The sequence below is a fragment of the Trichomycterus rosablanca genome, chromosome 9 (genome assembly GCF_030014385.1).
Source record: "Trichomycterus rosablanca isolate fTriRos1 chromosome 9, fTriRos1.hap1, whole genome shotgun sequence".
Classification (NCBI taxonomy): Eukaryota; Metazoa; Chordata; class Actinopteri; order Siluriformes; family Trichomycteridae; genus Trichomycterus; species Trichomycterus rosablanca.
Genome location: NC_085996.1, coordinates 27241906 through 27259892, shown reverse-complemented (window position 1 = coordinate 27259892; position 17987 = coordinate 27241906). Strand labels below are relative to the sequence as shown.

The following is a 17987-nucleotide window of genomic DNA, read 5'->3' as shown; positions in this document are numbered from 1 at the left end:
GGGGTTACAATCGACAAAGATCTGAACAAGCAGATCTTGAGCTGGCATTGTGGCAGACAATGTTTACGTGCTATGTACTTCAGCAGTAGGAAATCCTAGGGGCACCCAGGTGGCGCAGCGGGATAATCCGCTGGCACACCAGCGCAGAGATTCTGAGCTCCCGGGTTCTGAGCTCCTCTAGCTGGCACAATTGTCTAATGGATTGGCTATGCTAAATGGGAGAAAAAGGGGGTAAATGCATTAAAAAACAATAGAAAATTATGTTCTGTCAAGTTGTGGCCAAGTAATTAATGCACTTAAATGACCTGGAGCATTTCTATACATTTCATGACAGCCCAGAGAGTCAAAGGCATACACACTTTAGCCAAATGTACATGCATATCACACACCTCTTTTCATCTCCTTCGCTGATGTCGTGAAGCAGGACATAGTATTTAAGGGTGTTGGGGATAAACCATTTTGGGTAATTGTACTCTCCGTTATGCTGGATTCTGTGCTGCTCTTGAGAGAGCTTCGCAAACTGGTCAGTGGGCGCTGCTTCCCGAGAGGACACCACCAACATACCTACAAGAACTGGAGTTAAGGAGTACAGACTACAGCATAGGAATGGTGAGAGAAAAAATGAGCATTGAATAAAGCAGTTATACAGTATTTCTACAGCTGCAATCGCAGACACATAACAAACACTGACAAAACACCTAAGACTCATACTGCATACGAATCTAATTAGTGAAGAACTTATAACACATAGTTTTCGTTTTGATGTTTGATGTAGTAAACAGCTAAACCTCCCTGCCAGTACATTTACATTTTGAACATTTAACAGTTTCTCTTATCCAGAGCGACTTACAAAAGTGCTTCCATAGTATTTAAGTACACTTCAAAGTTGTTAAGTGTTGAAGTGTACAAGTCGCTGCCAATTGCTAATGAGAATTCTAGACCTGCTGAAGTCCTAATTAGTATAAAAAAAATATTAAGTTCTAAGGAAACTTAGTGTTTTCCCAGCAATAACCATTTTTCTTATTTTTACATTTAAATATATAGTAACATTACCATCTGCAAAAGAAAATAGATTGAGAAGCTACACCGACCAGGCATCAGGTGAAGTGAATAACACTGATTATCTCTTCATCACGGCACCTGTTAGTGGGTGGGATATATTAAGCAGCAAGTGAACATTTTAACCTCAAAGTTGACGTGTTAGAAGCAGGAAGAATGGGCAAGCGTAAGGATTTGAGCGAGTTTGGCAGGGGCCAAATTATGATGGCTAGATCAGGAACTGGGTCAGAGCTTGTGGGGTGTTTCCGGTCTGCAGTGGCCAGAATCTATCAAAAGTGGTCCAAGGAAGGAACAGTGGTAAACCAGCAAAAGGGGGACCAAGATAATATTAGGATATCGGTATATACTTACATTTTCACTTTAATCAAACCAAAAGATGTTATTTGGACCCATAAGTACAGAACAAATGTGCTCAAGTACAAATAACAATATATCAAGTGTGAAGGATACAGGCCAAGTAATGGTTGAGGAACTCATGGTCTAATGCAGGCATGGACTGTAGAAAGCTCTCCCTGTATGCTTCAAACCATGGTGTTGTTGCTAAGAAACACATACACATACAGTATTATTAGGTTTAGCATACCGGGGCACAAGGTGAAGCCTCCCGCTCGGTTCAAAGCCAGACAGATGAGAAGAGGAAGTGTTCATCAAAAAACAAACAAGACACCAGATCATTAAAAAAAAATTCAACTGTTGGCTGAGGAAGAAAGAAGCCAGAGTGCACAAATAGAACATAACACAAAAAGCTCTGTAGATACAGCATACATGTACAGTATATCTTTATATCTATATCTAACTTCAACAGTTTTGAGTGCTTAAGGAGGGAAATTTGACATTAATCCAAACAAATGGCCGCTTTGCCCAAGGAAAAGAGAAAAGGTTGAGAGGACGTAGATGTTGATCAATGAGAACAGACACTGATTTGCTGGAGTCTTCATTAGCTGAGCTTGTTAACATTTCAAGGAGGTCCAAATAATTTACATTATTTAATGATTTAAGCCTCTTTATGTTAAACGCATACTTAGCTAAATGAAATGTAACATCCTGAGGTACAGGAGACCAGATATTCATTTCAAACAAGGAAAAAAACGTCATTGACAAATATAACATCAATACAAACAAATTATTGCATGAATAGAAAAAAAAAAATTCAGACTTATTACATATACAAACCCATTTAAGCTGCAGTACATAACATTTGGGGGATTTAGAATTTAGAGCAATACTCAATTTACAACCCCAAATCAGAAAAAAAGTTGGGACAGTATGGGAAGAAAAAAAAAAAAAAAAAAAAAAATGCTGTGTTCCTTCCATTTACTTTGACTTTTATTTGATTGCAGACAGTCTGAACTCAACTTCATTTCATTTCTTAATAAACGTCCATTCCTGCATTTCAGGCCTGCAACATATTCCAAAAAAAGTTGGAACGGGGGAAATTTACAGCTAGTAATGAGGTGAAAAAACAGGTGATTCCAAACAGGTGATGTGAACAGGTGATTGTAATCATGGTTTGAGTCTTTGATGAGTAAAGATGATCAGAGGATCTCCAGTTTGTCAACAAATGTGTGAGAAAATGATTGAAATGTTTAAAAACAATGTACCTCAAAAAAAAAGATTGGAAGCGATTTGAATATTTCTCCCTCTACAGTGCATAATCTCATTAAACCATTCAAGGAATCTGGAGGAATTTCAGTGCGTAAAGACCAAGAGTGCAAGCTTAAGCTGAACACTCATGATCTTTGATCCCTCAGACGCACTGCATCAAGAACCTCCACTCAACAATAGCTGATATAACCACATGGGTGAGGGATTACTTTAGCAAACCTTTGTTAAGCACTACAATACAGAGTTACATGCACAAATGCCACTAAAATATTACTGTGCAAAAAAAGAAGCCTTAACCAAGTTAACCATGTCCAGAAGCGGCGTCCAACTTTTTTGGAATTTGTTGCAGGCCTGAAATGCAGGAATGGAGGTTTATTAATATATAAAATGAAGTTGAGCAGATGAAACATGAAATATCTCCGGTTCATCCTGTCTGCAATGAAATAAAAGTCAAAGTAATTGTAAGAAACTCTGCGTTTTTTTATTATTTGCATTTTCCATGCTGTCCCAACTTTTTCTGATTTGGTGTTGTAGGTTTTCTGCATGCTTTTATCTGTATGTATGTGTAAAGGAATATTTTGCTAATGATGTTTACTTATGCAGAATAATCAGATTACAGCAAGAAATTCTTATCTGAAGGAGAAACCTCAGAGCTTACATGGATCAGTCAATAATTGGGCCTGTGGTAAAGTCATTTAAATTTTAATACGATAAAGCATCTACAGTTAATATTTAGTACAAACCCCATTTCCGGAAAAGTTAGGACATTTTGTAAAATGCAATTAAGACAAAAATTTGTGGTTTGTTAATTCTCTTGAACATTTATTTAACTGACAAAAGTACAAAAAATGAAAAGTACAGTTTTTTAAAACGTTCCACAATAAGCAGGTGAACTGGTAACAGATGAGGGCATCATGACTGGGTATACAAGGAGAACTAACCAAAGGTGCAGTCTTTGCAAAACGAAGATGAATATGACTTCTGTCAACTTTTACCAGATAATAAATCACAGATTATTGTTTTACTGCATTTTACAAAATGTCCCAACATTTCCAGAAATACACTTGTACTACATGATGTTCAATTATCCATCAAGATCTATGGTCTAATGTAATATTTTGAAATATATCCCCCATTAAAGGTTACATACTGCAGCTTTAACCAGAATCAAACATCCAATTAAGGTATAGTTGAATAATGAACACATCTGAAGCTGTCTCTGTGCCAGAGAATCCTTTAAAGGTGTACAACAGGGGTGCCCATACTTTCATGGCATTTGATCTACTATTTTAGTCGACAGGTCATCACGATCTACTTTTTAAGGTTGGCCTCATCATTTTTCAAAAAAGCTTTGAAGCTTTGTTAAATGCGCTTCAGTTGCCTGTAGGGATGCAACAATACACTCTACCCACAATGCTATACGATTCATGATACTGGGTTCACGATACGATTTTTTCCCAATTTTTTAAACAAAATGAAATTGAAGACAAATGATGACAGTTTCCTTTTATTATTTCTCTTTAAAATAAAATATAATACTGTATTTGTGCTTATCTTTTATTTATCTTAATAATGAATGCCCTTTTATTTCTGAGGTAGGTGCAAACTATGCCAAACAATGCTGGTTTCAATTTTTGTGTAAAAAAAAAAAAAAAAAAAAAAAAAAAAAAAAAAAAAAAAAAAAAAAAAAAAAAAAAAAAAAAAAAAGGGCGAGTGCCCTCTGCTGTTTAAAGTGAATATCGGTTCATCGTAAATGAATAACTGATTCAAATCGTGGCACATGTGCACCGATTTTTAACTGTCTTGTAGTGCATCGTTACATCCCTAGTTGCCTGTATTGATATTCAGCATTAAAGGTGGACAGTAGCTGCTGATGCCAATTCTCAGACAGGCTTTCAAGTGTTCATCAGTGAGTGTTAAAAGGCTGAATTATACAAGTAAGCTGATCCAAAAATGCTGTCAAATATGTGGCACATTTTCTTATGTTTGGATATTTTTCCTCAGCCAGCAAGTTCCAAAATTGTCCAGCCCTTGACTTCACATGAATGTCAGATTGCAGGGTTAAAATTTCTTGTGTTGTAACATGAGATCTGAATATTCTCCATCAGCTTCTTCCACATATGAACGAAACAGCCGTCTTTGCAGTGTTCCTGCTTGAACCCGTTTTTGGTTTCTTTATGCTTGGTTGCGCACTCATATTCACAAACAGTGTAGGTTACAAAAGGAAAAATGCAAATATGGCACAAACTGGCTACTGATGAATGAAAACTTTCTAGGTTGGCAGTGCTTTACGTGGGCTGAGGCGTAGCTACGGTAAATTAAAAAAAACAATGGCCACATTTCATGTAAATCACGTTGACCTGTTTGAATGAGGTTCGATCTACCAGTGTACACTATGCGATCGAATGGTAGATCGCGACCGACGTACTGGGCATCCCTGGTGTACAACATTTTATTATATTAATTCTCACTTAACAGGACTTTTTTGGAGCACAGAGAGAACTCACATATGTTCAGCTTGTTCAGGAACAGGAGTAGATTCTAATGTACCAACATGTCTAGAAAGAGGAAATTCTAAGAACTGAAGAAGGAACAGAGTAAAATGACTCATGAGTCTTTAAAAACAGAATATTAAAAGAGCTGACTAAAATAAGCCATGTACAAAAGAGCAATTTTAAGCAGCCTGTTCTTTCCCATGATCAAAAGACTTTTTTTTTTTGGCATTTTTCCATATCCAATTCCCCAGTTGTAACTTCCTCTGCTTTTGCAGACCTCTAGCCTAATTGAGGAGAGCTGCAGACTACTGGACTCCTTCTTTTAACCTGCCAGAGACGGGGTCTCAAAGGGAGCAGTATCGCATACACGAGTATTGCACTACTATCTGTGAATACACCATCCCCCGTGCAGGCACCTGGACCAGCCAGCAGTAGCCGCAACTGCAGGAGCAGCGCTGAACCAATTCGTGTCTCTGTGGGCGCCGGTCAGTCGATAACACAACAGAGATTCAAACTTGGGAGCTGGGGATATCAAAGGTGATGGGCTAGCACATTGGACTGCTGCCACTCAAACACCTTAAACTTGACTATTAAAGCTACTTTTCCATTTATTTAGGAACAGAATCATAATTTTTTTTCAATGAGTCATTTATCTCTGGGTTTAGAAATCAAACATTTCGAAGGTGCCACCACCACCTGGACAGATATAAGAAAAAGAAAACTACAGATCAGTTACAAAAAAAAAGGGAAAAGAAAAATGGAAGAGGAGTGGATTGATACAACTACTTGAAGTCTTTTCCCATTTCTCCCCAGCGCAGGCTGTAGTAAGTACCTGTGTAGTGTTTGGAGGAGCTGAGCTGGGTGAGGGTTTCTTTCCAGTCAGAGTACCAAGGGACGCTCGCTTTGACCGAGCGGTCTGAGAGAACAAGAAAGGGAGCAAAAGCCAGAGGATCTGGTTAGATTGCTTTAATAAAACATAGGCCACTGTCAACTCTGAACCAAAACCTTTATGATGCAGAAGCACCTGTTCTCTATAAAATGCAGGTAAGTTAACACGAACAGGTCATACTGTCACATTAGTATTTCAATTCCTGTCTGAAAGACAAATAAGCTGGAAGTGGTTTAAAGGCATCCAATTTCTCATCCAAAATGTAGCTACAGTACTGCTATTTGGTTTGAAAAGAAGCCTTAATCCAAAATTCAACATCTTCCCGTCCTGACACACAATAAACTGTATTGTTTGTTTGTTAATTAGGATTTTAACGTCATGTTTTACACTTATACATTCATGACAGGAAACGGTAGTTACTCATTATACAAGGTTAATAAGGTTATATCAAAAACAGTCATGGACAATTTTGTATCTCCAATTCACCTCAGTTGCATGTCTTTGGACTGTGGGAGGAAACTGGAGCACCCGGAGGAAAACCACACGGACACGGGGAGAACATGCGAACTCCACACAGAAAGGACCCGGATGGCCCCACCTGGGGATCGAACCCAGGACCTTCTTGCTGTGAGGCGACAGTGCTACCCACTTAGCCACCGTGTTTGAAAAGAAGCCTTAATCCAAGATTCAACATCTTCCCGCCTTGACACTAGGGCTGTCGCGCTAACCGCAATTTAGAAATATCGCGGTATAGACCAGCCAACCGCAGGGCATGCCAAGCAACCGCAACACCGCGGTGTTCACGTTTTTTCTTTCTTTCTTCTATTTTTTTTTGTTTATATTGTTGCAGGGTCCATCTTGTTATACTCTTACATTCGGGCGTAATAAATGTTAAATGAATTCATAATGAAAATGAGCTAAGAGCGTCATTTTCCCGCAACCTGTTCTCATGCGTTGCTGCTGAGTGTCAGGCTTTGTGTTTTAAAATGTAAACAATCGCAACAGGAATTATAGGCAAGTTTATTAATGATCAAATTGAGTTCACACTCAATAAATACTTGTAATTTACACTATATTCAAACAGCCTTGGTGAACTAAAACACTTAATGACGGTTAATATGGCATTGCAGCCTGCAAATATTCTCTTGCTGGTCTTGCTGGAATGATTTAAATGTATTTTTTCGTTGAATAAAAATGTATTGAAACGAATAATAACTTGAAATGTAGTATATATTGTTATGTTAATTATACCTACTAAATAGATAGTTTGTCGCATTGTAAAGTCGCATGCAGGTACAGTACACGTGTATTAGTGTAACGAGCCCCATCAGAGAGAGTTTTAGTACCGAGGGAAACATCGCTACCCCACTCAGATTCTCTCTAAACCACATCAGATGAACGTGTTGGTTCTTCTAGCGCGCATAATAACGCAGGTTTAAACTCTTACAGACTTTATTATATTTCTTTTTTACCATATTTTGATTAGATGTGTATTTACAATATTTAGCCTAAACACTTTTTTTTTTCGTTTCACACTGTATATCTAGCCTAGGAGCTAAATTTAAACCTTTTTTTAATAGAGAAAAGACGCGCATCCCTGCTCTGTTCTGTATTTAACATTAAACACGCATTTCATTGGTCTTAAAGCTGTCTCATCTTTGTCATTATAAAGCAATAATATACCGAATCATAGCCTAACAATAAAGCTTGTTTATATAGCTCTAAAATGCAGATTAATTAAGTAATTTTCAAAAACAAAAAAAAATGGCGATATTACCGCATACCGCGATATTGAGACAGGTTGAATATCGCAAGGGGAAATTCTTTCACCGCGACAGCCCTACTTGACACACAATAAACTGTATCTAAAATATGTCAGGTGTGTAAGATATAATACATTGGTCAATTTTTTCCTCCTCGTCTAGTCGTAACCAATTCCCTGACACTACAGAACCCCATCCGGAGCAAGTAGTGAGTAGACCATCGCATACCAACCGTCGCCAACCGCTTTTTTTTTTTACTTGCCAGAGACGGAGTCTCACAGAAAGCTGCATCACATATATAGAATCAAACACTGTCATCTATAAAGTGCAACAGTCTAGCAGACTTAAAATTATGATTTTGTCTACAAATTGTCATTTTCAGCGAACCTAGATAAGCCGTGTTGAATGTGCATTTTTTTAAAGTGACTATTATTATTAAACAGGTAGACAGACACCATTCCCGAGATTCCAAACAAAGATTTATCAGCAACAGGGGGAAATAGCAGCAATTAAATCGGGGGACATGATGGAAAATATGCCTAAAAACTGTAATAAAACCACTGGTGAAGTGGACTATTTGTTTATGTATTTGGATTTTAATGCCATGTTTAACACGTGTGTGTGTCATTTTATGGCAAGACAGTATTATGTTTCTGTCTGCTTATTTTATCTTGTCTTTATAATTTGGGCTATTTTATATTTTCATTTTTATGGCTGCAAGGTAGGTTAAGACTGTTCTTTTAAGGTTCTAGACATGTGTACTTGTCTTTACTTGGTGCATTAGAGGCATTCTATAATTCTGTATGTGTTTTATTATTACAGGTGTTGGGTGATGTGGACTAAGTTGACGCTTATTTGGAATAAAATATGTTTTACCAATCAGGAGGGACTCTGCTTAAAGAAATCCTAATATTAATAATGATATTCTAAAATTAAATCCATCTTGTTTCATATCTATGGCAGTATTTCTGCTGTGTATAGCCCCAAAGGTATTCAAAATCTTTTCCCTTCTATAATTATCTTTAGATGGTGCATTAGTATTCGTCATGCCATCAGATAATATACTGGTTTAGTGCTTTTGCTAATTTAAAAAAAGGGTACAGTTTCGAATAAAACTAAAAAGGCTTACCGGTTGCCTAGGCCAGCGTTTTTCAACCTTTTTCAACCTTTTTTTACAAGCGACCCACATTTTATTCATGAATTTTTATGCGACCCAGGCAACACAAACAATGCATCTTACTCTCTCTGTTATGCTTTACACTCTGGTCCCACTGTGGTTTACAAGACATATGCACAAGGGGGCTTTTGCGTACAAGTTTATAAGACATATGCACAAGGGGGCTTTTGCGTACAAGTTTATATGCCAGTTAAAAATAGTTTATTTAATTATTATTTTTCTCTGCGACCCATTTTTTGGCTCTCGACCCAGGGTTTGAAAAATCAGTTAAGCCTGTCCCTTACTTGATCACATGCTCTCTACATGCTTAGATTGAATTCAGCGTTTATTCTGGCACCCTTAATTAAACTCATTAATATGCATTGCATGTGTCTTGTAGATGGAGTTTCGTTTTTTATATCACTAGGAAAAATAAGTGTCTGTAGCTACATCATATGAAGGATTTAAATGTTAAGCTTTAATTTAAACTAGCTGTGGTGTACAAATTTGTTATTCTTATTTATTTAGACCAGTATGATGTAAGTTGGGACACAGCAAGAGATTTTTGCAAGCCACTGGCTTCTCTGTATACTTAACAAAATGATAAACCATGAATAAATCTAGTCAAAAATCTAAAAATACTGGGAAGATTCTAGCCTATGTTTTTATGTGGTGCTTCATTTAAAACATCTGAGCTCAGGAATGACAGTACACATGGCCTTGTCTTGCATACAACGATCAGGCATAACATTATGACCACCTCCTTGTTTCTACACTCACTGTCCATTTTATCGGCTCCACTTACCATATAGAAGCACTTTGTAGTAAGACACAGCAGTGCTAACACCTCACTGTCACTGCTGGACTGAGAATAATCCACCAACCAAAAACATCCAGCCAAAAACGCCCCGTGGGCAGCATCCTGTGACCACTGATGAAGGTCTAGAAGATGACCGACTCAAACAGCAGCAACAGATGAGCGATCGTCTCTGACTTTACATCTACAAGGTGGATCAACTAGGTAGGAGTGTCTAATAGAGTGGACAGTGAGTGGACACGGTATTTAAAAACTCCAGCAGCGCTGCTGTGTCTGATCCACTCATACCAGCACAACACACACTAACACACCACCACCAAGTCATTGTCACTGCAGTGCTGAGAATGATCCACCACGTAAATAATACCTGCTTTGTGGTGGTCCTGACCATTGAAGAACAGGGTGAAAGCAGGCTAAAAAGGTATGTAGAGAAACAGATGGACTACAGTCAGTAATTGTAGAACTACAAAGTGCTTCTATATGGTAAGTGGAGCTGATAAAATGGACAGTGAGTGTGAAAACAAGGAGGTGGTTTTAATGTTATGGCTGATTGGTGTATAGTCTCTCAAAGCAAATCTCACTCAAATCGAAAGTGAAAGCAACAGTGAGTTTCCAAATGACTTCCTTGACACTGAGGATTCCCTCCTCCACCCTCTTTCTAACATTCTTTGTCTCGTGGCCTTTTGTCCGTGCTGTTCTTGTTTGTGTGTGACTTACCGCTGACGTTGAGGTCGTAGTCTCCAGCAGTGATGACGTTAGCAGAGAGCCCTTCAGGAGGCTGACAAGCTGACACAGCCTGGCTTAGAAGTCCTTGCAGCTCAGTAGACTGTGGTGGCTGAGTGTTCAGCCCCGTCACACTGATCCTCAGGCCCTTCACCACCACTATCTGGTTATTAGGGTCGCGCAGGTGACCTGAAGTTAAGCAACATAAAGTGAATGAGAATATATAATGGATAATGATCTTCACATATGATTGATTAAACAAGCTGATGACAGTGAGGACTGTTGGATGACGATTGTAATTCAAGTTCAAAATGTAAATATAATAAAGAAAAGTTAAAGCAGAATTTAAATAGTGTGCAAAGAGAGACTGAGTCCTCCAGCTGGTGCTCTATGAAGTGTTTTAAGTGAGGTCCCTCATGCATAAAACAACTAGTTTAGTCTAATTATACAGCTTTATAGAGCTCTGTCGTTAACAGTCTATGCTGATAGGTTTCTGCGGGTTGGTGAATTTAGGGGTCTAATTGATCTAATTCACCTCACTTGCATGTATTTATACTGTGGGAAAAAAACGGAGCTCCCAAAGGAAACCCACACAAACACAGGGAGAACATGCAAACTCCATGCAGAAGGGACACGGACTGCTCCATCTGGGAACCGAACCCAGGACTTGCTGTGGGGCAACAGTGCTACCCACCGAGCCACCATGCCATCCCAGTAACAAAATAACACAACATTAGCACTGTAGCACAGATATACATAAGTATCCTTGTGCCAGCAAGCTGTTTTCAGCAAAGCTGAGGTACTAGAGCTGGTTATCGCCACTAATTTCCCGGATCGATTCGATTCCGATTCACAAGGTCCCGATTCGATTCGATCTTCGATTCGATCCAATTTCGATTCAACACATTTGAGTTACATTAACAGGTTTTGTTTAAATATGTACAGATGTTCAGAGATCGAATGTGATAATTGTACAAAGAACACTCATTATTAAAAATATTTGTGTATTTTGTTTACATAAATAATTAATCCAAAACAGAAAACGGTAACATTCATTTTTTATTATTATTTTATATGTCTGATATGCTACAACATTGTAAATGTAATGTAAACATACACCTGGCTGTTGAACAGCTTATGCCAAGTTTACACTACACGACACTCTGATTAACACCTGGTCGCTGTAATGTTCACACTACACGACTGATCGGCGATGGGGGGTTTTACACTACACCATCTATCACCAGGGGGAATCACAGGCGAGCTTCTCTGCTCTCCAAAACTACGTTTTGTCACTAAAACACACGTGAGAAGTGATAAAAGGTTTAATGATACCACGTCCAAACATGCACATCAACAAGTAGCGAGAGATCAAAGTTTGTGCGCTGATGAAATAAATGAATCTGAGTGGATTTGGCAACACGAGCAGCATGGCTTGTTCTATAGTGAGTTGGAGGTTAATAAATATTTTGTTTTGTAGAGAACGATCAGGTCAGAAATACTGTAAAACTCACGTGATAGAAACTATATTGCACTCCACCACCTGTTTACAACCTCTCCCCTGTGTTTCCCCTCGCTGTTTCTCACATTGATTGAGAGCCGAGTTTTGATCGCAGAGCGAACACCGAGTTCCTCCCGAATCCAGCACCGACCATTCGCCGAGCGAAAATCAGTGCAAAAAGTTGTGTAGTGGTCATAACTTGAGCTTCTGCCATGCTAAACTGATGTGTCAGATCTCGTTGCATGAAAAAACACTGGCTGGTCACGCGAAATTAAAGGGGGTAACAGATTTCCGTGTGCATCGTAAAAAGGGGCGTATTTAAAAGATCGATCTCGCGTTTATATGAATCGATATCGGATCGTTCAAATAAAGATCGATTCGAATCGAAAAATCGATTTTATGAACCCACCCCTATGAGGTGCCCTTTCTCTTTTATTCTAAAATATTCTAAATTCAACAAGAAGGCACCGTCTGGTATACACAAAAAGTCATTTATTCATGATAGACAATGTAATTAACTATTATCTCCTTACAGACCTTATAGAAAAATAAAGAATCAATAAATATAGTATATCTGCCCCAGTCAGGCAGAAATGAGTTGGAATTAAATTTCCATCAATTCTTGTAAGAAAAGAAGAAGAAACAAAAAAAAACCTCAGAAAACGTGAAACAGTTATTTCTAAATGCCCAAAAGTTGCTAACGGATTTTAAATAAAAAATCAATACTGGTTTGGAGAAAGTCATCTATGAACTTACTATGTCGGACTTACTACAAACGAATACAAATATTCATATGCCATGTTGGGTACCAATTAAAGATGCAAATCTCACCAATTTCCTTTAACCAATCACTGATCAGCTTACAGCATCCCATTAAAATATAAAACCCAACTTGAGTTTCATATCAACATGTCGAGTCACACATGCTTTAAAGAATAATAAACAGTGCAACACGGAGAACGTGGCTGTATTGTAGAACAGCAATATGAACATACACACAGCAGCTAAACCAGTTTTGCTTTCAGAATAAAGATTTTATACAGTCTGTAGCAAACAGTTCATTACAGGCACTAACTAAACATGATAATCATAATAAAGATACAGTCTGTATATTAAAGCTGACATTCTGACATTACATTTACATTTTCAGCATTTAGCAGATGCTTTTATCCAAAGCGACTTACACAGTGAGCGGAACACAATGAGCAATTGAGGGTTAAGGGCCTTGCTCAGGGACCCAACAGTGGCAACTTGGTGGCCCCATTATCTAATCCCCATTGTCCTCCCGGAATATTAATTTCCATTTTTAACCAGGTGGCACGGTGGCTTAGTGGGTAGCACTGTCGCCTCACAGCGAGAAGATCCTGGGTTCGATCCCCAGGTGGGGCGGTCTGGGTCCTTTCCGTGCGGAGTTTGCATGTTCTCCCCTTGTCCGTGTGGGGTTCCCCCCGGTTACCTCCCACAGTCCAAAAACATGCCACCAGGCTAATTGGAATAACTGAATTGTCCTATAGATACCTATAGATAATTGGTAGCCAACATGACATTAGTCTAGTTGTTAAAATGATGAGCAGAGTTTTACCTTTATACTGGGACACATTATTTTTGCCAAAAAAAAAAAACAACAGACTTTAACATGTATTTCGATTCCTTACTGATAGAAACTGCCCTCCACTGTGATTTTATTAAGTAATTTTAATGTAAAAATGTAATGTAACTTTATGTGGATTTTAAAGGTAATTGTTTAAATAATATAGATGCATATAAGTTTACCTGTTCGGATTAGAGTCTCTGAATACAGTATGTAAATAAAGCTGGCGCATGAGCACCCATGGTGAATGCGAGTGTCAAATCGATGGATGCTTTTTCCACTGTACAGACTGTAGCTGCACCATCAATTCAAATCAAGTGGCGAATGTTGTAATTTGAATTCATTTACCGCGTACCCAGGTGGTGCAGCGGGATATTCCACTAGCACACCAGCATCGAGTTTCTGAACTCCTCGGTTCAAAACTCAGTGTTGCCACCGGTCGGCTGGGCGCCATCTGGCGGGCATAACTGGCAGTGCCTGCAGCAGATACTAATTGGCCACCATAATTGTAGGGTGGGGGCCAGACTATGCGTGGGTGGGTGTAAGGACCCTTCAAATGCTGTGTAAAGATTTGCGCCTGTACAGAATGCAGGGGCAAAAAGAGGAGGGCTGTGCACGTGTCGGAAGAGGCGTGTACAGCGACGTGCTCTCCTTGGATGCAATCTGGTATCTCTCAACAGTGGAAGACAAAAATTGAGTGCGCTAAATCGGGAGGACAATGGGGATTGTCCTCCCGGAATATTAATTTCCATTTTTAACCAGGTGGCATGGTGGCTTAGTGGGTAGCACTGTCGCCTCACAGCGAGAAGATCCTGGGTTCGATCCCCAGGTGGGGCGGTCTGGGTCCTTTCCGTGCGGAGTTTGCATGTTCTCCCCGTGTGCGTGTGGGTTTCCTCCGGGTGCTCCGGTTTCCTCCCACAGTCCAAAAACATGCCACCAGGCGAATTGGAAACACTGAATTGTCCTGTAGATACCTAGCCGCTGGATGCACAAACCAGTGCATTGTAGTGCCGGTCCCAAGCCCAGATAAAATAGGGAGGGTTGTGTCAGGAAGGGCATACGGCGTAAAAAAATTGTGCCAAATCAATGCGGATCATGATCCACCGAGAGCCGACCCCACAACCGAACGGGACAAAGGTCGAGGAAGAAGAAGATTTCCATTTTTAACCGACAGCATTAATCCTACAATGACTTCTATGTTGGCTACTTGTAAACCATTGACAGCTATCATAATAATTTCAGTAATGGATAAAAAAAACATGTCTCCAGTGGGCAGAGTATTAAAACTGGACCGCTGAAGAGAGCTAAAGACTTTGCAATGTTAAACTAATCCAGGAGCACATGAAGTCTTCTTGTTTGCTGCCAACAGAAACTGCTGCCACTAGGGACCCATTTGGAATTATAGACTACTGAAAAGAACAAGGACCAAGGTGAAGACTTATGGAGTTATTTTATTAGCCAAGTTTACAAGCAGTCTGATAATCTGTTAATAATCTGTATAATAGCTCAATCATAACAGAATACATCCATGTATACACCTCAATCAGAACAGAATACATCCATGTATACACCTCAATCAGAACAGAATACGTCCATGTACACACCTCAATCAGAACAGAATACGTCCATGTACACACCTCAATCAGAATAAATTGGTCTGATTAAGGCCAATTAAGGCCAAATACAATTCCTGTCCGGCTGAACAAGGAGGGTGATTTTTAAAACAACCTTTTAAATAAGAATAATATCCAGAATAACAGCCATGTACACACTTGTGTCAAATTACATTCCCAGTTGGAAGGTTTAAGTACAGCAACTGCAGCACATGATCGTTTCCACCAAGTATAAGATCCTGCATAACTCAATCAGCATCTTGTAGTATCTATTGCTCGGGACAATGTGTACTGTTCTAAAGTCAAAAAGGCCATGATACCAGATAGGTGTACCAAGTAAACTAAGCACTCATTAAAAGTCAACTGATACACATTATTTTTCATTAAGGCCATGACAAAAGTGCATCCACTGCACTACATCATGCTTTGCTTTGATAGTACATTAATTCATTAGTAATGCAAAGTGTTTGTACAGTTTGTTTAATGCTAGTTAGTCTTAAGGCAAGCCGTAGCCTAGTGGTTAAGGTACTGGACTGGTAATCAGAAGGTCGCTGGTTCAAGCACTACTACTGTCAGGTTGCTGGTGTTAGGCCCTTAAGCAAGGCCCTTAACCCTCAATTGCTCAGACTGTATACTGTAACTGTAATGTAAGTCGCTTGGGATAAAGGCGTCTGCTAAATGCCGAAAATGTGTAAATCTGAAAATAAACTGTTGCATGATTGACATAATTTCATGAAATCTCATAAGCATGTTAAGAATACCATTACATTATTACTAGTAGAATAATTATTATTAATATTATTATTTTTATGTGAGGTCAAGCTGATGCCGTCTCATAATGCCACATGGATAGTATCAGTGTAGTATCAGACATTGGCTACTACAGTGTGGTTACTACAAAGCAACGAATCCTAATGTTTTACCAGTTTACACGTGGGTTTTCCACTGGGTACTCTGGTTTCCTCCCAGCTTCCAAAAACATGCAGAATTACATTGGCGGGCGGCACGATGGCTCAGTGGGTGGCACTGTCACCTCATAGCAAGAAGGTCCTGGGTTCAATTCTCAGGTGGGGCGGTCCGGGTCCTTTCTGTGTGGGCAGTTGGAGCCCAGCGGTTAAGGTACTGGACTACTAATCAGAAGGTCGCTGGTTTGAGCGTCCTTGAGCAAGACCCTTAACCCTCAATTGCTCAGACTCACAGTACTGTAAGTCGCAATGAACAAAGGCGTCTGCTAAATGCCGTAAATGTAATGCAATGTGTGGAGTTTGCATGTTCTCCGGCCTGTCTGCGTGGGTTTCCTCCGGGAGCTCCGGTTTCCTCCCACAGTCCAAAGACATGCAAGTGAGGTGAATTGGAGATACAAAATTGTCAATGACTGTGTTTGACATTAAACTTGAAAACTGATGAATCTTGTGTAATGTAATGTAATGAATAACTACCGTTTCTGTCATTAATGTGTACCCACCCACCTTGTGCTGGGATTTATGCGACCCTAACCATTAAGAAAAATACCTGACAAAATATCTGTCAACTAAGCTAGTTTAAAACTGCCAGCTGTTTAGATGATTGAACCAGTCAGATATTTTAGACTTAGCCTAACCCTAGCCTGACCTGCTGTTCATTAATTGGGCCGATTAAATCCTAAATAGTGGACACAACGTTAGGTACAAGTTTAGTCGCAAGCTAAACTACATGACTAGGTTCGTTAAAGATTAACGCGATACTGTTTCACTCGGGTAACCGGCAAACCTATCGGGTGTCAAATGGAAAATAACGTAGGCCGCTTCGAATTAAAAACAGGGCTGCGTCCCAAACAGGGTTGTCCACACTATGCGGACTTACTAGACCACAATGCAGTTTGTAAGTTCGGACCTAGTGAACTATACTTCAGTTAGTACAGTACTATTCGATTATGGACGTGTCCCTACTAGCTCTTCCTATCACCTGCCTCAGTGAGGGGAGTGCTAATAGTTGTTAGCATCATGCTAAACACATATCGAGTGTGTTTACATTAATGTTTGTCACGTTAAACAAAAATGACCCACAAAAGCTTAGTTATATTTTGATACATAATAATAAATAAATATGTCGGAGCGCTTGTACCTTCGGAGGTCAGTCGGCAGAAGGGCCGCAGCAACTCGGGAAAGCTGAGCTTGTTTTTGCGGCTCACTCCCTCGGCTTCGTCGCTGCACAGCACCGACACCATGGGCACGAACGAGTCCTGGATGAACTCCTGCACGGACTGAGCACAACGAGCCATGGCGGCCACAACGCCTGACTCTGTCCTCCGACTTTACCGAGCTAAAGACACCAGTTCCAAGTTAAAAACAACTCCCCTACTGTTGTTTCCGAACAGTCGGCTGGCTACTAATAGGTTTTACTCCCGTCAAGCACCGCGGCTGTCAGGCGACACAAGACACAGGTCGAATCCCAAATGCATACCGATTTATAATAAAGTGCACTACATAGACCATACAAGACTGAACTTTACACCCTAGGTAGGGCTTTTATAAGGAAATAAATGACTGTTTGGGATTCAACCGTGTGTATTTCGTTTCTTCATAATAAAAGTAGTTCATGGTTCGTTTACTATATGTTTACTACTGTATATGACATGTATTTATTTATTTAATAATTTATAACTTTTATTACGGAGCAGTTTATTTCTGGTCACTGTCGCAGTGGGTCCATATGGTCTCACACGAAAACACTGGGCATAAATCAAGTTACTTGGGCAGGGCAGATGCAGGACAGACTCTTAATGATTTTAGACAA

At 39.5% G+C, this 17987-nt stretch overlaps 1 protein-coding gene across 2 annotated transcripts in view; it reads right to left on the bottom strand.

The window, feature by feature from the left end:
• The window catches only part of trappc8 (trafficking protein particle complex subunit 8), a 55815-nt gene extending 38273 nt beyond the window's left edge, over positions 1 to 17542 (bottom strand). The window contains exons 1-5 of one of the 2 annotated variants that reach the window (XM_063002184.1): positions 17316 to 17542; positions 10502 to 10696; positions 5992 to 6075; positions 1510 to 1599; positions 390 to 564 (exon numbers count right to left, since the gene is read on the bottom strand). In XM_063002184.1, coding sequence (XP_062858254.1) covers positions 390 to 564; positions 1510 to 1599; positions 5992 to 6075; positions 10502 to 10696; positions 17316 to 17472 — 701 coding nt within the window. In that variant the 5' untranslated portion in view covers positions 17473 to 17542. The remainder of the gene's footprint in view (positions 1 to 389; positions 565 to 1509; positions 1600 to 5991; positions 6076 to 10501; positions 10697 to 17315) is intronic. The other variant, XM_063002185.1, reaches the window with a different exon arrangement.
• Positions 17543 to 17987: the final 445 nt, after the last annotated feature.